The following is a 19795-nucleotide window of genomic DNA, read 5'->3' as shown; positions in this document are numbered from 1 at the left end:
CGACTCTCCATCGAAGCGCTCCAAGGGAGGTAAGCGGGGTTCCCGGGAAACCAGGGTGACGGCCCTGCTACATGCCGGGTTACTGAGGGGCTGGGAGGTTACCGTCGTGGTAGGCTGCCTAGTAGACAACCCACTGAATTGCTCCCGCAATGTGTACAATGCTCAGTCGTTCGGCCACAGCCTGGAACCCTGCCATCAGACCGCGAAGCAACTTCTCGTGCCTACCAATGGTGGCTCCTTGGGAGGAGATGTCATTGCGGAGTTGGTCCAAGTCTTCTAGGTCAGTCATGATCAGTTCGTACATGTCATGGTCAGTTTGTACAGGTAGGACGTACCTGGAGGGGGGGAGGGGGGTACTGTCACGCCCTGATCTGTTTCACCTGTCTTTCTGCTTGTCTCCACCCCCTCCAGGTGTTGCCCATCTTCCACGTTAACCCTTGTGTGTTTATACCTGTGTTCTCCGTTTGTATGTCAGTTCGTTTTGTTCGTTCATACCTACCAGCTTTTTTCCCTTGCTCCTGTCTGTGCTTTAGTGCCTGTTTTCTAGTTTCCCGGTTTTGACCATTCCTGCTTGCCTGCCGTCCTGTACCTTTGCCCCACTACTCTGGATTACCGACCTCTGCCTGACCTGACCCTGAGTCCGCCTGCTGTTCCGGTGTCTTACACCCTCTCTGTATTATTGACCCCTGCATGCCTTGACCTGTCGTTTGCCTGCCCCTGTTTAAAGAATAAACTGTTGTTTCTTCAACGCTGTCTGCATCTGGGTCATACCTTAAAATGTGATACCACATATTGGTCCCATAAAAACAATAACCAAACTTGAATTTATGTTCTCTTACTTATTTCATTTTTACCCATCTCCAGTGTCTGACATCAACTGCAGGCTCCGTGGTGTACCCTGAGTGCAATTTGAAGAATGAGTCATAAAAAAAGGTTACAGAGCGCATAATATCCAGTAACCCACAAGTATTCCCAGTGACATAAAAATGTCACAGCTTAGAGGATGTGTTTATGTGTGTCCTGTGTTAGGTCTGTGTGACCCCTGCCCTGACCACCTCCTGGGGAGGCCATGTTTCCTGTGGGTGGCGGTGCGTGGCAGGTTGTCCCCGGTTACAGGCAGGAGGAGAGGCGTCAGAGTGTGCGGCGCAGACCCAGGTGAGCCACTTCAAAGACCCGGAGTTGTGACCTCCACCCTAGAGCCCCACTACCACATCCAGGTCGCACTCACGCATGACCCCTCCTCTCCCCAGGAGCATTGTCCTCTCTCTCAGACCTCCGCTGAGGGTCAGGAAATATTAGTCTTGGTCATGATTGGCACACACAATAAACACACACACAACACACTACACACATATCATGGTGACAATCCCAAAACTGAGTGTAGTGTTACTGTAGAGTTATTTGACACTCAGGGATGTTAATTTGTTCATATTGGGTTTGCAGTTGAGTATTGAAAAGGTCAACTGAACACACATGTTAAATCTCATCTTTGTACAAATTCCCCAATGTTTCTTCTACAATTGTACTTTCTCACACAGTTTGTCTTCCAGTAGCACAAACCAATCCGTTTGGTCTGTGTCTGACCCGTGTGACATGAACAAGTAGGACAGGAAATACACAGCAATTATCAAATGACCAACAAGTGTCTGTAACCTCATGTTCAGACATTTTTCTCCCACACTTCTCAACATTGCCAATGTAAAAGAGGTTCCTTTTGTCATTTTTTAGGGCCTGATCCAGTAAGTAGGTTCTCTTGCTTTGTGCACAGAAAATGAGAAACAGCAATAACACCAAAGTCCATTGGGAGAACAAATAAGTAGGCTGGGACATAAAAGTGGCATTTCAGATGAGAGGAGTGTTGTTTCATACATCAAACACTTATTTTCTAGTGTTACTTCAAATGGTACTTTTGGTCAAGGGCCCCTGATCTTAAAACATTAAAGCCATGCACAGGCTGTGTGGGCGGTGTGTGTGTGGTGGCTACTGGCACCTGCTCTGCCAACACTACTGGCTCTCACGAAACCAGCCCTAATTTCCATCTCAAAGGGGCAAGTTGTGAGAGGAAAAACGTATTATCTGCTTTTTGGACCAGATCTTTGCTTGAAACCAAGAAGGGGCCCAGTTTTACCATTATACCAGCCATTTTGACTACAGCCTCCAAACAGAGACAAAACCAGAGCCACAACAGGAGGCTAGGTGAGAAAGAAGAAGTGTGAAGGAGAACTAGCTGAATGTGATGCAGGATATGAGGTCATGAATGTGTGGAAGCATCCACTCTGGGCCCAGTATAAACAGTCTTGTTCTGAGAAGTGCAGAAGCCATGAAACGTGTCAAGAGTCGGCTTCCGTTCCCCTCCATTGTCATTCATCTCAAACTGCAGTGGGTAGATATGACAACCTTGACTAAGCCCCCCCCCCATTCCACCCTACTGGACTCTCATCTTTGAGGGAAAGGGTTTAATTGAGGGTAAATAGCCACCAAAAAAAACTGAACACTACCCTTTTGTACTTGTTGGTACATTAGATCACATTATCATTATCGGTGCTAATATCTGTCTAAGTGAGAGCTGAGTGCTGATAGCCTCTAGTCTTTTCTCAGCCAGGTCAGTAGAGTGGTCCCATAGTGCCGGTGAAGAGAGGACCTTCTCTTAACCCTACACGGCCCGTTCCCTACAGGCCTTGGCTTGAGCCTGGCCTGGACTCGGAGCACACTGAGGCCCCTCTGTGTGGTGTGCCAGCACTCTGTCACCGCCCGTTATTTACTCTGTCCCCTTGGCAGTCAGGCCCGGTCAGGTTACAGTCTGGGAGAGAGGAGGGGCAGTGGCTTCGTCTTCATCAGTGGACCTGAACCAAGACCAGCAACCAGATCCACGACAGGAAAACAAAGAGCGTGGTTACGAACAATGGCAGCGACGGCCATTGGCTTGGCGCCGGAGGCACACAGGGCTGCAGCACACCTCTGTGCAGCCAGCTTGGGTCCCATGGACTTCTCTCTACCAGTTAACCCTGCACAGATGTTTAGTCAATAAGAAGAATAGAGTGTGCCATTATGCCTCATAGATTTGTCAGCTTATCCTGTTGCCCAGTCTAACAATGGGCAGCCACTTCCAGGTCCATTCACTGCCCAAGTTTCACTGAGATCATGTAAATAGATTATTCCATGGGGCCACTAATCTTCTGGTCCCATATCCTTTTATGAGGTAAGCATTGCTGGTCAATACGTTCAACAGGAACAAATGAACAGATAAATCATTCATGCTATCTACAATCAAGCCATTATTGCGTGAGTGTTGCTCTGGGGTTAGGGTCTTTTAAATGATAAAACAGAACTAAGTCCTCTTTTAAAGCAACTTTAAAGACTTTTGAATAATCAAAAATGGCCTTGACGTCAAAGTAGTTAAACCTTAAATCATTGTTTTTCTTTCCTTTAATTTCCAGGTACTTTTCTCATACAGGGTGATACATCCTCCTAGTCCAGGCACGAGATATCTATTTGCCAGCCCATTGGGAAAGAGCAGTGGCTATCTGGGAGACGTCATGGACACCTCTTCCTCTCCCTGCGTCTCTCTGTGGTGGTCAGTGTGAACAGCCTTAGATTCTTCTGGGTGATTCACAGGCCCGTTGATGACAGGTATTTTCCAAGCCTGGGCCTCTACAGCCACAGCTGCCCCTCCCAGTGTTTCCCGCGCTGAGTGTGTGAAGAACCGCTGGACGTGTGGGTGATCGGGGCTTGCGAGCACCCGGCCACCCCCCAGCCGCCCCCACGTGCCCCGATAAGGGAGCTGACCCCTCTATTGTCACATTCTCCCAGAGATTAGCCACAGTGGTTGGGGTAGATTGGACCGGACTGCCAGGGAACAGAGAACCAGAGAGGAGGGGCAGGGGTCAAGCATGTATGGTAGTAATGTTTTTCAGCTCCTATCTCTGATAATAAGGATCCGCCCCTTTAAAAAAAATGATATACCCAAATCTAACTGCCTGTAGCTCAGGCAAGGAAGCAAGGATATGCATATTTTTGGTACCATTTGAAAGGAAACACTTTGAGGTTTGTGGAAATGTGAAAGGAATGTAGGAGAATATAACACAATAGATCTGGTAGAAGACAATACAAAGAGAAAACCAACCTTTCTTTTGTATTTTTTTTGTACCATCATCTTTGAAATGCAAGAGAAAGGCCATAATGTATTATTCCAGCCCAGGTGCAATTTAGGTTTTGGCCACTAGATGGCAGCAGTGTATGTGCAAAGTTTTAGACTGCTCCAATGAACCATTGCATTTATGTTCAAAATGTTGTATCAGACTGCCCAAATGTGCCTAATTTGTTTATTAACAACTTTTCATGTTCAAAATTGTGCACTCTCAAATAGCATGGTATTCTTTCACACTAATAGCTACTGTAAATTGGACAGTGCAGTTAGATTAACAAGAATTTAAGCTTTCTGACAATATCAGATATGTCTATGTCCTGGGAAATGTTCTTGTTACTTACAACCTCATGCTAATTGCATTAGCCTACGTTAGCTCAACGGTCCCGTGGACAGAACACTGATCCCAAAGAAGATAAGGTAGGCTGTAGGGTCTTCCCAAAGTGATGGGGGACCGTGAAAAACTAATCTTGAATTAGAATAGAGTTCATCTCAAGTCTGGCCTGAAATAGATGGCCATTCCCATGATGCAGCTAGACTTCTAGATTTTTTGCTGTCATATGGAAACTGTTATTGCTTCTTATAATATTTATCATATTCTTGTTTTATGTTTCATGAAACATTTGTAAAAGACAACTGAAAGTATTCAGGTGTGTTTGCAGTCAATACAAAGTTTTATGTTTTTGGTTAAAATTTTCAGACCTCTGAGCGTTGGGCCAGTAACTGAAAGGTTGCTGGTTAGAATACCCAAGCCGACAAGGTGAAAAATCTGTTAATGTGCCCTTGAGCAAGGCACTTAACCCTAATTTGCTCCAGGGTGCCGTACTACTATGGCTGAACCTGTAAAACATCATTTTTCACTGCACCTATCCGGTGAATTTGACAATAAAACTTTTTTTATTTTTGACACATCAATGCCCATCCTTATCACTCATCACAAACCCGCAGCACTCGCCAGTGTGTGAACACTAGCTTATTGTAATTTCACAGGCATCCTTCAAAGTGGAAGAAAAGACAGTGATAGAACATTGGGGACACAGCCCATAACAACAATATTTAGCATTGTTTATCAGGAGCCAGTGACCGGCTATATCAGTGTTGTGGCTCTAGCAGGTCTTGCCCTGATATCGTCTGGCTGAGAGCTCCTTCCTGGACAGCCTTGTGGCTCCTCAGGGCCAGGTCAAGAGGGCCCAGACCCACCCCAAGGAGAGATGGTCTGTCTAGGGCTGGGACTGGGCGCTGGAGGGGAGAAGTCAGGCGATTGTCTGGAGACCCTGAACACAGACAGTGTTTTCACTAGGATGCCTGTGTTATACCTCTTGCATAACAAAAGTTAGCTAATATATTCTGCACCAACAGTCGTGGTTATTTTTGACTTTCTGAAGATCAAACAAAGTGTAAGCAAAGTATGCACCTGTGTGTTTTTTTGGAGGGGGGCAGTATCTGTTACTCTTACTGGTTTCTTGGTTCATTTTCTCCTGTGAACCACAGTAGTAGACTAGAATACTATTGGGAAGGTAGTTTCATTGGCTGAAGCCACAGGTAAAAGTGTATCTTTTTGCCAGACAACTGCTGTATCCTGCCGCAATTTCACAGTGGTCAGGTCATTTTATGTGTGGCTGATGACTTCCAGCCATAATTGGTTTTACACATTTACCACGGGAGTCCCTCCAGTGTGTGTGTGTGTGTGTGTGTGTGTGTGTGTGTGTGTGTGTGTGTGTGTGTGTGTGTGTGTGTGTGTGTGTGTGTGTGTGTGTGTGTGTGTGTGTGTGTGTGTGTGTGTGTGTGTGTGTGTGTGTGTGTGTGTGTGTGTGTGTGTGTGTGTGTGTGTGTGTGTGTGTGTGCATCCCCATTGGGCAACCTTTACCAGGATCATTGAACAGCATAGTGGGACTGGTCGTAGGTTATGTGATCAGAAATCATCAATTTGTTGTTCCTTCCCTTCTTTTAGTGGTAAAAACAACAATCAGTTGTTTAACTGATTTTTTTTTTTAAGTTTGAAAGAACATCGTAAATGTTTAATTTTTGCAAGGGATGCCACTACAATTCAAAGGTGAAATGGACAATGGGGTCTGGAGACATAGTAGGGAGACCCAATACTTCCTAAAGCATGTATCCCGACAGGAAACTCAGGTCACTAGACAGGAAATAGAAACAGTGGAGTGGAGCAACCTGTCTGTAATATGTCTATAAATATGTTCTATACCACTTCTTCCACCAGGATGTCAAAAATCTCTCACTGCTAAAAAACATTATAACACCAGATAAGTGAATGTACCCGTCCTCAAGCATTAGACTTCTCTGGGTATGCATTCCGGACACACCTTATCTGGACAAGGAGATGTCAATCTAGAATGGGGGATGATTTGTGGGCTGCTGGACAGAGTCTCTGAGCGTGTGCCTGCGAGGGGGAACTCCAGACGTGTTGCTTTTTAAAAGGCCTGACAGAAATACAGCAGCGTGACAGGGTGAATGGCAGGAAGGGACCTATTATTCTGTGCCGTTTTGTTCCAGCGTTGGCCTGTACGACGCCTGGACCCCGTCTGCCATGTTCTCGCTTCCCAGGATATCCGACTCACGGCCGCCGCTCCAGCTAAAAGCCAACTATTTCACTCCTGAGACGCACAGCGCTTCCTGATATAGGATGCACTTGCTTGTCTCTCTGTGACCTTAAACACTAATAATGGGCCTATAATATGACTCTGGAGTCAAGAGGTTTGGAGTCCGCCCGCCCAGGGCATTGTCACAGTGACTGCTCGTTCCCACTCTCAGGGAAAATAAACAGAGGGCCGTTTGTCTCTGACAAATTAGACAACAATAAGGAAGAGTCTGTATTATTTGGATAGGACTGGATTGTTGTTTTAGCAAACCTGTTGTAATGATATACACTAATGTTTTGATTTGAAATGTGACGGATTCATTTATTGGTCTCAGACTGTTCTAAACACCCAGAATAAAATCCTTTAAATATTAGTAGACAATTTATTGGGCTGAATCTATATGCCCAACAATGTTTGTACCCTGTTTTGCACTGCTACCATGTTGTGCTGCCATGTTGTGTTGCTACTATGTTGTTGTCATGTTGTGTTGCTACCATGCTGTGTTGTGTTGCTGCCATGCAATATTGCTGTCTTAGGTCTCTCTTTATGTAGTGTTGTGTTACTCTCTTGTCGTGGTGTGTTTTGTCTTGTATTTATTTTTATTTTTAATCCCAGCCTCCAAGGCCTTTTGCCTTTTGCTAGGCCGTCATTGTAAATAAGAATTTGTTCTTAACTGACTTGCCTAGTTAAATAAAGTTTAAATACAAAAATATATAATAATAAAGTAATGATACAGGCACAGCTCTAAATTCCCTTAATACGTCATGGATTTACTCAGTAGATCCAAGGTCTGTAGCCTATTGCACATTCTGTAAGAAATCCACTTGTTTTTCACTCATATTGGGAGTGGCGAGAGGGGCCGTCCTTGTCTAAGCCCAAGAAAAGAGAGCGCAGGAAGTGGAGGCCCCGGGTAACGGCGTCTGTTACCATGAAGCAGTTAACTTTGTTTGAAGAAGGCAGCTCGCAGGTGACTAAGGGGCAGCCTTGTGTTAGGAGGAGGGCTTGATATTGTGGCTGTTGTTTTCATTGTGTGCTGGGGACTCTGGGAGGGTAAGAACAATAATGCATGTAATGCTGATTTTGGAACGACTCCACACAGCCTTTCCCAGGCTGGGCAGCCTTGGGAACCACTGATACCATGGCACACCGGGCCGGGACCGGGGCCCCATCGCATGGCACAGGGCAGGGGCTGGAGCATGGGGCAGGGTGGAGGATGGAGCAAGTATGTTTGGGACGACGAGAATTCTACTTCCTGCATGGGAATGGAGGACAAAAAAACACACACACACACACTAACGCACACACACATACTGTATGCACACACTCTCTCTCACACACTGACACACACATGTACACACAGTCTCCACACACACACACACACACACTCTCTCTTTCACACACAAACACATAGTCTCTCCCTCTCACAAACGCACACGCACATGCACACACACAGTACATTATGCCTTTGCGCAAGTCGCCCAAGGCTGGACCAGCCTCATGCTCAGACTATTCTAAGAGGTGACACCAGACATACTGTTTCAAGACACCGTCAAGGAGACTCGACGATGGCAGACATATTTCAACTAATGTTTTCAAGTCATAACCTGGGTTTTAATCAGTGGCTCTTGTTTTCTATCTCCCAAGGATGTAACGTGAAAACAAACAGATTAAGGTGGGGGAGATGGAAGTTTTATCCCCCTTTTGGCAAAGTAAATGATCAACAATTTACCCTGTTTTGGAGGATCTGGAGGACACGTGAAATGAATTGTCTAATACTTTGCCACCTGTGTTGCAAATTATAATATCGAAACTGCCTTTGAAATCATCTGCAAGGGTCTTTGTGACCTTCTAATGTTATAGATATCCTTAGATAAATATGGTGGGTTTGATTACAACTAGTCATTAAACATGTTAAAGGAATACATTTCCAGTAACACACTGGTTTGAAATCCCTTGTACGGATAACTCTCATCATGGGAGGGATTGGTAGGGAAAGTCCCAGTAGGGACTACAGCACATGTTTTAATTACTCCTCTATTCCCTGTGTCACACCTGAGAGAGCTTGTGCAGGGCACTGGGCTATGAGAGGGTGCTGACAGGTCAATTGGCCTATCTTCAGCGGAAGGTGGGTGTGGATGAGTGAGCTGGGGGAGAAGAGACCAGCCTCTCAGACCCAGGAGGAAGGGAGAAGAGGTAAAGAGTGTGGACACCATGGTCACAGTGCAAATCCACTGTAGCATTTGAATCACTGATGGCGATAGAAAGAGACAAAATATGAAGAAATAAGGAAAACATTTTTTTTTATAATTTTGAGTGCTCAGTTTTTGTACTATTTTACTAAGATACAGTACTTTCCCTCTAGTAGTGTGGTTTGACTTAAGTTGAAGTTATTTATTAATGTATTTCACAAACAGAAATAAAAACAACCTGTTCACTAAAGATCCCACCAAAGAGACCACCTCTTTGTTGAAACAAAGTTGTGAAAAATAAATGAACGTGTGAAAGGTCAAAAGTTGCCCAGGTCCATTATGGAAGTGGTGCATTTATAAGCTTTTAGATCATGTGGGTTCAATTGGGCAAACAACAAACACAAACAATGTGAAGAATAGGGATAAGAGCAGCAGTGTCGGCAGTGGGGGGGGGGGGGGGGGGGCGAAGCTTGGCTAGCGGTAACCTCCCTGTCACACCAGCCCAGCCTGTGTTCCTGGCTGCATCTCACACGACGATTGGGTTTCACTGCAGTGCGGTGAGTTGTGGGAACGAGTCATCACACTGGCAGGCTGCCTGGGAGTCTGTGCTACCCACCACCAGGGGTTAGGCACATGACGGGACGGGGGGGGTTGTGCACCAAACAATGCGCTGTCTTCACTGTTTAACCCAGGAAACTAACTACAGCTGGAGCATCCAACTGGCAGGGGACCCAATTCATTGTGTGTGTGTGTGTGTGTGTGTGTGTGTGTGTGTGTGTGTGTGTGCGTGTGTGTGTTTGTGTGTGTGTCCTCAATTATATTTACAATGTAATAATTTTGTTCAAATTGTGTTTTATTTGATCTTCATCCCAATGTATTTTATTCAGTTCCAAACAGCACTCCCTATCTGTTGCATCTCTGCTTTGGGCCATAGGCTTAGGCATAGACATAGATTTAGGCATAGATTTTTTTCTCTCACTAATTGGTCTTTTGACCAATCAGATCAACTCTGAAAAAGTTCTGATGTGAAAAGATCTTATGTGATTGGTCATGAGACCAATTAGTGGGGGAAAAAAAGATCAGAATTGGGCTGCCTGTGTAAACACAGCCATAGTGGCATATCTCTGAACAGATGATTCAGATGCGTGAAAATCTCTTTCCCCAAAGCTCACATGAGATGTTCTTGGCTCCTCCATGTCTCAATCGACTCTTTTTATAGTCCTTGATGTTGAGTAGACAATTTCAGTTCAAGACCAGGTGTAGACTCTTGACATTCTCCATGCAAGTCCATGATGTCATACACACTACAGACAGATAGACATTCCTTCCTTTCACTCCTTGGGGGCAGATTAGGATTGCTGATGGTCTGGATGTTCAGTTTCACCATTTAAAACTTTCCTATGATTATCTAACTTCTCTCAAACACACCACCCCTTTGTCAGCCATGTTCATAGAATAATGTGGTCAATTATGAAAATACATTTATTCTGGTTATTTTGGGAAACTATTCAACACATTATTCCATAGTATATCACTATATCTTTCCATATAGGCCTATAACTGGGAAATGACATGGTCATGGTGAATAGGTTTCAGGTGGGGAGAGGTGGGAGTAGTTTCTCAGAGGAAATCATTTCTCACTGAAGATGAAGGATTTCATCAAAATTAACATATTTATGAATATTATATTTTGTCTTTATTGTTATCTTTTTTTAGACGAATTACACGTTTCTCTCATTCACTATTTTTGCTTCGTTTTTTCAAGTTCATCTAACGGTTTTGCTACTGTAGCCTAATTTATTATTCCCTGCCATACATATATGTTCTTTTATCGTTGACACAGTGCGCTATGTCCTGTGTATGTTTTGTCACAGTACGCGTTGCTGTAAACAGCTTCTCACGCTTTTCGCAGCCTGCGGGTGTTTTAAACACTAGGCCGACTAAAACTGGGCATAGCCAATTATCTAGGGAACTTGGTCCAGCGCCGCGGCACAAACTTCTCTCTCGTCATTGCTCAGTGGCTCGGGGCGTGTTTTTTCTACTGTGGGTGTTCCCAAGCAGGACGTAGGCGGCTACGCTGCCCTGCATCAGTGAATGAGGCTCCAACGGTTCGTGGGAAAGCTGTACAGAGGGAATTGTATAAGGCACCAGTCATCAGTCTACCTGGCCGCGCACCGATCCACTGAGACGTTAGTAAAGACATATTCTCGCCATCACCATGAAAAGGCCTTGTGATGACAGTACTTCTGACAGCGACATGGATGAAACTATTGATGTCGGCAGTGAGAATAATTATTCTGGGTAAGTTCATAAAAATGATTTGGGTTAGATTAGTCACATTTTCCGCGTGTGCGCCACATGGGAAACGTTGATGAAACTTTAAGTTGAGAAAAGTTTAGCAAAAGCGAAAACGTTTTATTCTGGTGTCAACCTTCAGGTGACAAGTGCAAATTCTCACCTTGATATATGGTTCGGAACACATCCAGGCAATTTTGGAGAATTCTCTCCAATGTATTTTGAATATATAGGAGACTCTTGCTTGATCAGTGCAGGCTACATGAGTGTTTTATGTATAAATTACACACAGTAAACTGTGTGGTTTGGATAATTGCTCATTCGCAAAATAAAAATATTATTTTGAGAAAAACATATCGATTATGTTTGTCCCATACAGGCACAGCAATGGATCATTTATTAGATGTGGCTCCCCAACAACAACAACCCAAGTTATGGCAAGAAAAAAACGAAGAGGGGTAATTATTTATTGAGTAGTTTATTACCATCATTGTTATTATGTATTGCTTATTATTCATTACTGTATTATTTATTACTTATTATTTAAAGATGTATTTCATTATTGTCACGTTATTGTTAACATTATTATTAGTATTATTATTAGGCCTTGAATTGTTATATTTATATTTATAAGTATGCAATAATATAATTGTCTATCCCAGATCATCGAGAAGAGACGGAGAGATCGAATCAATAATAGTTTATCAGAGTTACGTCGACTTGTTCCAACTGCATTTGAAAAACAAGTGAGTTTAAATTATATCCGCTCTGATTTCTAAATGGAACTTACACAAAAGTTTCATTTTCATCAAAACAATAACAGATAAGGTCATTTTGTCTGTCTTTTATTCGTCAAAAGTTCGGAGAGTTTTAAGCTTCATACATCCTGTTGCTCCTTGCAGGGTTCTGCCAAATTAGAGAAAGCAGAAATATTGCAGATGACAGTGGATCACCTAAAGATGCTGCAGACCACTGGCGGTAAAGGTAAGGAGTTCATTGGCTGCTTCTAACTGCTCTCTGCCATACTGTGTAGTGAAATCCTTGCAAGCAAACCCCTTTGACAAGATTAAAGGAGTGGAAATCAATGCTAATGGCAGGGTTGAACTCGTGGGAAAGCGATGCTGGGACAAAAGGAGCACTTGACCCTGCATTGTGTTTGCTTTCATAAATCCGTGGGAGGAGAGGAGGCTGCATTCACAGGCTGCCCTGTTGGTGGTTTGTTTGGAGTTTCCAGTGAGTGTAAAAACGGGTGCACTGGGGAGACAAAACAAACATACAATCATCCCAGCACAATCCCAGACTGTTAAGCTTATGCCTGGAGGCACAGCCGGAGCCCTAATGGTCAGCCTAGGGGACCAGTGTGTATCCATCCCACACCATTTAGTCTTCAATCCCATCAGCAGCTGCTGGCTACATTACAGCTCGTTAGAGGGACCAGCAGTATTTATAGTTGCTTGGCATTCATATTTTCACTGTCACTCCTCTGTCTGTTTGTCTCTCTAGGGTATTTTGATGCCCATTCCCTGGCTATGGACTTCATGAGCGTGGGCTTCAGGGAGTGTCTGACGGAGGTAGCCAGGTACCTGAGCTCTGTGGAGGGATTAGACAGCATTGACCCCCTGCGCGTGCGCCTGGTCTCCCACCTCAGCACCTGCGCGTCTCAGAGGGAGGCAGCTGCCATGACCTCATCCATGGCACACCACCAGCAGGTGCTCCCCCCTCACCACTGGGCCGCAGCCTTCCACCCCCTCCCCACCGCCTTCCTCCAACAGAGTGGACTGCCCTCCTCAGACAGCGCCACCAGCAGACTGTCTGTGGAGGTGCCCCAGCGCGGCTCGGCCCTACTAACAGCCACCTTCGCCCACACTGACTCTTCTCACAGGGCGCCCTCTAATGGCAGCGTGGCACCCTGCGTCCCCCCACTCTCCACCTCCCTCCTGTCGCTCTCGGCAACCGTTCACGCGGCGGCCGCTGCTGCCGCGGCCCAGACTTTCCCCCTGTCCTTTCCCGGAGGATTCCCCATCTTCACACCTCACAGTGTGAGCAGCACAGCGTCTATGGTAGCTTCAGCTGTGTGCCCCTCCATTTCCACCACATCCACTTCACAGCAGAGCAGAGACCGAGAGGGCAGCAGCAAACCATACAGACCTTGGGGAACAGAAGTGGGAGCCTTTTAAGTGTTTGACTTTGGAGGCCATCCACACCATACAGATAAAGGACCAATATTGTTTTATTAACTATGGCTTTTTTGTGTCCATGGACTTTTATTCCACCAGCTTATTTCATTTCTGGCTGTGTGCAAATTCAGAGCACATGCATGCAAGCTCTCTCATGGGAGGGGGAGAGAGAGAGAGAGAGACAGAGAGAGAGAGAGAGAGAGAGAGAGAGAGAGAGAGAGAGAGAGAGAGAGAGAGAGAGAGAGAGAGAGAGAGAGAGAGACAGAGAGAGAGAGAGAGAGAGAGAGAGAGAGAGAGAGAGAGAGAGAGAGAGAGAGAGAGAGAATAATTAGATCCACTTAAAATGTACTAATGTTTTATTTTTTATTAAAGAACAGCACTCAAATTAGACATCTCTAGACTCCATTTCTCCCTCTTCAGTGTCAATTTGTTTTCATAATTTTCTTTCACTGTCACTATTGCTTTAGAGCACGTGTTTCCCCAACATTGGCTGTTTAATTCACGTTGTTATGGGCAATATTTTCAGAATTTGAGAAATGGAAACGAAATCCAGCAGAAGTTTTGTTTTGCTTCGATCTCCACTCTTGGTGGAAAATAGTGTGATTAACAATCACACAGCAGTGTCTTTAGTTTGGAGTTGCTCCAATCAATCAGATGAAGGACATTGGAGGAAGAACCACAGGTTTTGGATATAATAAGTCAACACATGAATCAATGTAGTGTGTATCTACTCAAATCCATGAACTAACAAGTTTGTAAATATGTGTGAATATTAGATGAACTAGAAGCTATATTGAAGATGGAGGAAGACATGTTTGGTATGATGCACTTCAATTTGCTGCTGGAAACACGACAGGAGCTTTTTTGTTTAGAATGTACAAAAACAACACATCACATCCCAGTTCCAACTGGAGTTGAATGATACTAGTATAACTTGTATTTTTATATAACCGTTTCTTTGCAAACAGCCCTCTATGGATGTCACTGATTAAACATTTTGTTAAATATTTGGCCACTCACGAGTATATTCTTCTTTGTTTCACCACAGATCAATGGAACCAGTGTGTGTGCCACTGCCAATACTATAGTACCATATTAAAAGCTTCTTTTTTTTTTTTACAAGTCACAAATTGAAGACCACAAAGTATATGTTCAGTCTTTTGGTGAGGGAAAATATTCATCTTTCCTGTTATTTGTTTTTGAGACAAAACAAAACTCCCTAAGAGAGACACACATAAGTATAATTGCATAACTGGCACCGTCTGGCACTGTCTGGTAGCCTATACACAGAGTTGTAAATCAGTCACCAAAATGTCTCTAGCCTTTCCCATCAAAAACTCACCCTATTCTGTAATTATATCTACTACAGGGACATATAGACCTTGACGTTTTAAAATATATCCTTATGTGTCTGTTGTGTCACTTTTAGACTGCACCTCTAGTTGATTGCATGGGTTAGCTTATGGCAATGCTTAATGGTATTCAAAGGGGGGAAAAGAGAATCTGTAAAGAGTCTGGTTCCATTTCTCCCTTGGAGAAAGAACTTGTCAACGCGAATACAGGGTATCAACAGCCCTGACAAACCGCTGGTTTGGAACAGAAGTATAAAGGCAAAACAACTTTGGTCACTCCTCCCAAGATGGATCTTTATGCTGGCCTAATCCACTCTCTTTATCCTGGGTCTGTTAGAAAGATTTACATTAGTAAATCACTGTCACACCATTCAATTCCTTAAAAGAAAAAGTATCAGCATTTTCAAGTGAATGGGGATTACGACAAACAGCGCCTGCTGCCTACCGACAATCATGGGAACAGCGCTCGGTCATAAATCCGTGGGTTATATGCTTTGCTCCGGACTGGTTCTCACGCCGGGGCGAGCGCTTTGAAGTCCTGTCATAAATCAAAGGCGCACATGAACCACAGAAACGTCAAATGGCGGATGCTGTGGGCTAGCCTGGGCTGGTCTGCACACCTTTTAGTAGGCTTCATCATCGTCGTTTAGAATGTATTACATCTAATGTTTATCGATTCAATATGATTATGGTTCTTTTGTGAAATTGTTTTAATCAGTTTAATGTGTCCGACGCTACGCATCATCTCTCGGTTATCAATGTGCCCTTTTTTTTGCCGCGTAGCCTAATAACAATATTTTTTACCAGTTTATGCGCCAAAAATAAAAATCACATCAATAACTCAACGGATTTCATGTTCTTACATAGATGTAAGACTGATTAAATATCTTCAAATGAAGCCGAGGTAAGGAGGCCTAAATACCTAACTTTGTACTTCAAACCTGAATTGCCGAACACTCAACAAAATGATCTAAGTCATACAAATGTTATTATCATTTTAAACATTTGTGATCAAGTTGCAACAAGTGACTTTTCTTGAATTATTAAAATAGTCATTGTGATTATTTTCAGTGAGTTTTATCACACCATATAAAGTTACCAAGCAAAAAACAAGAAACCTAACCATTTGAAATGGTACACTACAGGTGACAAATAAGATTATTTAAATTACATAATAAAGTAGAAGATGGTTGATACGTTCAAGTGAGTGATTACAGACACCCACGACAATGTCGCCACCTTGTGATGAAGTTAATTCAACCATTGGATATCCATTATCCAATCCATAGACATGAATTTGGACCATAGAGAACCAAGATAATAAAAACATATATATGACTAGGTTTCTATACAATTATTAAAGTTGTAGCCTCAGTATGTGTTCATAATCATAATCATAATCATAATGGGGGGTATCGATTATGCTGAACCGTGAGGCACCAGGCAAAGACCCGTTATGTCATAGGGCGAAACACGATAGGGAGGAGCTCCCACTCAAATCGAACAGTAATCAATACCGCTTGTTCATTTTGTCAGCAATACAGCATGGTGCATCGTCAGCATGGTGCATCGTCCATAAACATAGGCTACATCTCTTTCCCATAAAATACATGTTTGAATTGTCTAACTCATTTTCATTGGGAAGGCAGATGAAGCTAAATAGCAATCCATTTTGCATGCGATTTTACAGAATCCTACTCATTACTCCACATGCTCTTACGTCACTTTTTTTTGCCGACTTCGCCAAGTGCTTTGAACGGGGCACCTGGCTCACGCTTGGGAGTCAGACCGGTTCCAAAATAAATACAATAAACTTTTACCCGGGCAAACACTCTTACAGGGCACCCGGGTGAGGTTAATCGAAGCCCCTTAAAAATCACAAAGGGCTGATTTGGGATCAGTAAATCAGTGCTCAAAGCCATTCGACCAATGAGGAGCTTGGGGGGAGCACTCACCAATCAGAAGGCTTGTGATTTTTGTTCTTCCGTGGTGATCTCGCAAACGAGGAAGTGTGGAGACCATACACTAGAGATTCATGTTTATTAACAATATATGTTTACGTTCCTGATTAATAAAGCTTTGTTACGTTGTAGCCTATTTTATTTTCATAAAACTATGCGCGCAACACAACTATTTTGGGCAGGTTAAACATTACAACCAAGTGTTGCTCTGTTTGACGAGGCAGTGACATAGTACAACTCACCAAACAACTTGAGAGGTTATGAAGACATTCAAGTTCCCAGCTCGACACGGCTATGCAGTGGAGATATCACCGTTTATTCCAACACGGTTGGCGTGTGCGACATCCCAGTATTATGGAATTGCAGGTGAATAAACGGTGTAGACTATTTCATAAATTAATCTCGTCACGACAAAATCGAAGAGCAGGGCTCAGGTAAATGTCACATTGTGATTAACGGGTTGAGAGTTTCGAGACTGCAAGTGTGTATTTATTGTTGGTTACTGTCGGCGATTACAATATGACAGCCATTGTTTTTAGCTAGGTTCCATAGTGTTATCATGAAACCAAGAACTTGTTGCACTTTTAATGCAATGCTTACTTGCATTTATTCTAATGAAGTGTGTGTGTGCCTGTGTTCTCAAGGATGTGGGACACTGCTTGTGCTGGAGCAGACCGAGACCGGGATCACTCTTGTGAAAAGGTAATCAACTTTCCAACATTGAAATTTCTCATACTGACACAGTTTGACAACAATGCATCACACATTCAACAGTCACTCAAACAACTACGCTGATGCATCCTCTCCCTGTATTGCTACCTCTGTCTCATGCAGTTTTGACTGGAACGATGGTCTGTTTGACGTGACGTGGAGTGAGAGTAATGAGCATATCCTGTTGACCGGAGGAGGAGACGGGTCTCTGCAGGTCTGGGACACAGCCAACCCCCAGCCCGGGCCACTGCAGGTGCTCAAAGAGCACACACAAGAGGTGGGCTTGTTACCTTCCATGAGCTTATCATCATATTACCAATGTAACTATTATAAGCATACAATTGTAGGGTTCCATCTTACAATACGTCATTGTAATACTGTTGTAAGTACAGTATAATTACTAAAGGACAATGTTATCACTGTAGCCTACTGGTCCATGCATTATCATATGTGACACATTTGCTGCTAGTCTAGTTTTAGTTGATGGACTTCCTGTTCTCCCAGGTCTATTCTGTGGACTGGAGTCAGACCCGGGAGGAGAACCTGGTGGTGTCAGGCTCATGGGACCGCACAGCCAAAGTGGTGTGTTTCAAAATGGCGGTGGTAGTATTGGCATCACACACACACTGATCGTCAAACTGGATTGGATGAAAAATCGCATGGCTTTGTTTTATGAGTGGAGTTGTTGTTCCAACAGTGGGATCTCAGCCGTGGCGGCCAGTCGCTCTGCACCCTTCAGGGTCATGAAGGGGTCATCTACAGCACACTGTGGTCTCCTCACATCCCAGGGTGCTTTGCTTCAGCATCAGGTGAGTACAGTTACACTTCCCTTGGTCACTAATGCTTCGGATATTTCATTAGTTAAATAGAATTTAAATTCTTTAGGTCGATCAAGGTTTGTGACTTTTTCATTAACCTCGACTAACCTGCACATTGACTCGGTACCGATACCCCAAGTATATAGCCTCGTTATTTTGTTACTTTTTTATTATATTTTTATTATAGTTTATTTAGTAAATATTTTCTTAACACTATTTATTGAACTTCATTGTTGGTTAAAGGCTTGTAATAAGCATTTCACGGTAAGGTCTGCCTGTTGTATTCAGCGCATGTGACAAATAAAAATGGATATGATTTGTAATCAGTTTTTTTTTCAATCCAGAAATTGATTGCAATGCCCCACCATAACCACATGGTGTCACTAAAGCTCTAGTTCTGATTCACTGGTCTGGCGCGCTGCCTCTGAAGCAGTGTACAATTGCTGTTAATCAGTACAGCTGTAGCCTTTCATAGTAAGTATTTTCTTATTGTTCAGTTCTGAATTATAGAGTAGAATATTGTAATTTATGCTTCTAAAAGGTTAAGGCCTACATTCATTATTATTGCCGTTTATGTTTTGCTAGAGGGCCAATGAAGCACTGTCCACAGTTTCTGTGCTCCTGAAACATTCAAAGAAAATAGGTTTTGTATGTTACAACTTAACAAATTGACTTTAACAAAAGATCAATGGACTTAACCTGCATTTAGCATGAGCTCTTATCTCCATCAATTATCTGGATCATGCGACCTACAGTGCTCTTGTGCTGCTGGTGAACATGACATTGTTTCTATTAGAAAACAGATACATGTTGCCACACTGTGATCTCATCTAAACATGAGCCGTTTAGCCTACAGCGTCCTCCCTCTCACAGTCAGTTCCCAGTCGCAGCACTCTAGGGCTGGGTGCTAACATGGTTTGTCACCGCCGATAAGTCTTGAGCCCTGATGGGTATCAGAGCCTCTCTGTGGAGACCATATCAGAATTAACCAGGCTCTGTTTGCTTTGCCATAACTTTCTTTTATAAGGGGCTGTCTTGTCATAGCCTACAGTTGGGTTCCAGTGTTCAGCCAGGGAAAAGTTCAGTAGTCGCAAAAGAAGATGTGAATCCATTGTACTATCCCAGCACGCAAAAAAATGTCATGGGACGTCATAAGTGTTCAAGTATTGCCCAAAATATGCTCACTGGGTTGAGTGGGTTCATGTATCAATGTTAACATTTTTCTGTGTGCGAAACTGAAATTGAACACACAAAACATTAAACACCAGGGTGTCTATCGGTTTATGAATCTACTCTACTCTTTATGAATCTACTCTCTTTTTACAGATGTATCAGAAAAATGTAGTTTTATAAGGGAATGCTGTACGCCTATTACTAGTCAAATACGTTTCAAAGATCATGAATAACAATGATTTGATAGAGGGTATATTTACCTTTGTAAGAGTTGGGGGAATTATACTGAACAAAAAAATAAATGTAACATGTTGGTCCCATGTTTCATGAGTTGAAGTAAAAGATCCCAGGAATGTTCCATACACACAAAAAGCT

General features: G+C 43.4%; 2 protein-coding genes and 1 long non-coding RNA gene across 3 annotated transcripts in view; all 3 read left to right on the top strand.

The window, feature by feature from the left end:
* The first annotated feature begins 864 nt into the window (after positions 1–864).
* LOC110522184 (uncharacterized) lies at positions 865–7479 on the top strand. Its single transcript, XR_005051469.2, has 2 exons — positions 865–1155; positions 3438–7479. It is a non-coding gene; the product is annotated as an uncharacterized LOC110522184 (long non-coding RNA).
* Positions 7480–10900: 3421 nt separating this feature from the next.
* Positions 10901–14409, top strand: LOC110522183 (hairy/enhancer-of-split related with YRPW motif protein 2). The gene is made up of 5 exons (XM_021600348.3): positions 10901–11234; positions 11608–11686; positions 11891–11974; positions 12131–12212; positions 12732–14409. The coding sequence occupies exons 1-5, from the start codon at positions 11152–11154 to the stop codon at positions 13403–13405; spliced, it is 1002 nt and encodes a 333-aa protein (XP_021456023.1). The 5' UTR covers positions 10901–11151; the 3' UTR covers positions 13406–14409.
* Positions 14410–14938: 529 nt separating this feature from the next.
* The window catches only part of pex7 (peroxisomal biogenesis factor 7), a 33044-nt gene continuing 28187 nt past the window's right edge, over positions 14939–19795 (top strand). The window contains exons 1-5 of the mRNA XM_021600347.3: positions 14939–17084; positions 17363–17420; positions 17553–17706; positions 17934–18011; positions 18127–18238. Coding sequence (XP_021456022.3) covers positions 16979–17084; positions 17363–17420; positions 17553–17706; positions 17934–18011; positions 18127–18238 — 508 coding nt within the window. The 5' untranslated portion in view covers positions 14939–16978. The remainder of the gene's footprint in view (positions 17085–17362; positions 17421–17552; positions 17707–17933; positions 18012–18126; positions 18239–19795) is intronic.

This window comes from Oncorhynchus mykiss, chromosome 4, assembly GCF_057628025.1.
Source record: "Oncorhynchus mykiss isolate SJ-2025 chromosome 4, ASM5762802v1, whole genome shotgun sequence".
NCBI classification, from domain to species: Eukaryota; Metazoa; Chordata; class Actinopteri; order Salmoniformes; family Salmonidae; genus Oncorhynchus; species Oncorhynchus mykiss.
Note: the sequence above shows the minus strand (reverse complement) of the source record. Positions and strands in the feature narration are given on the sequence as shown.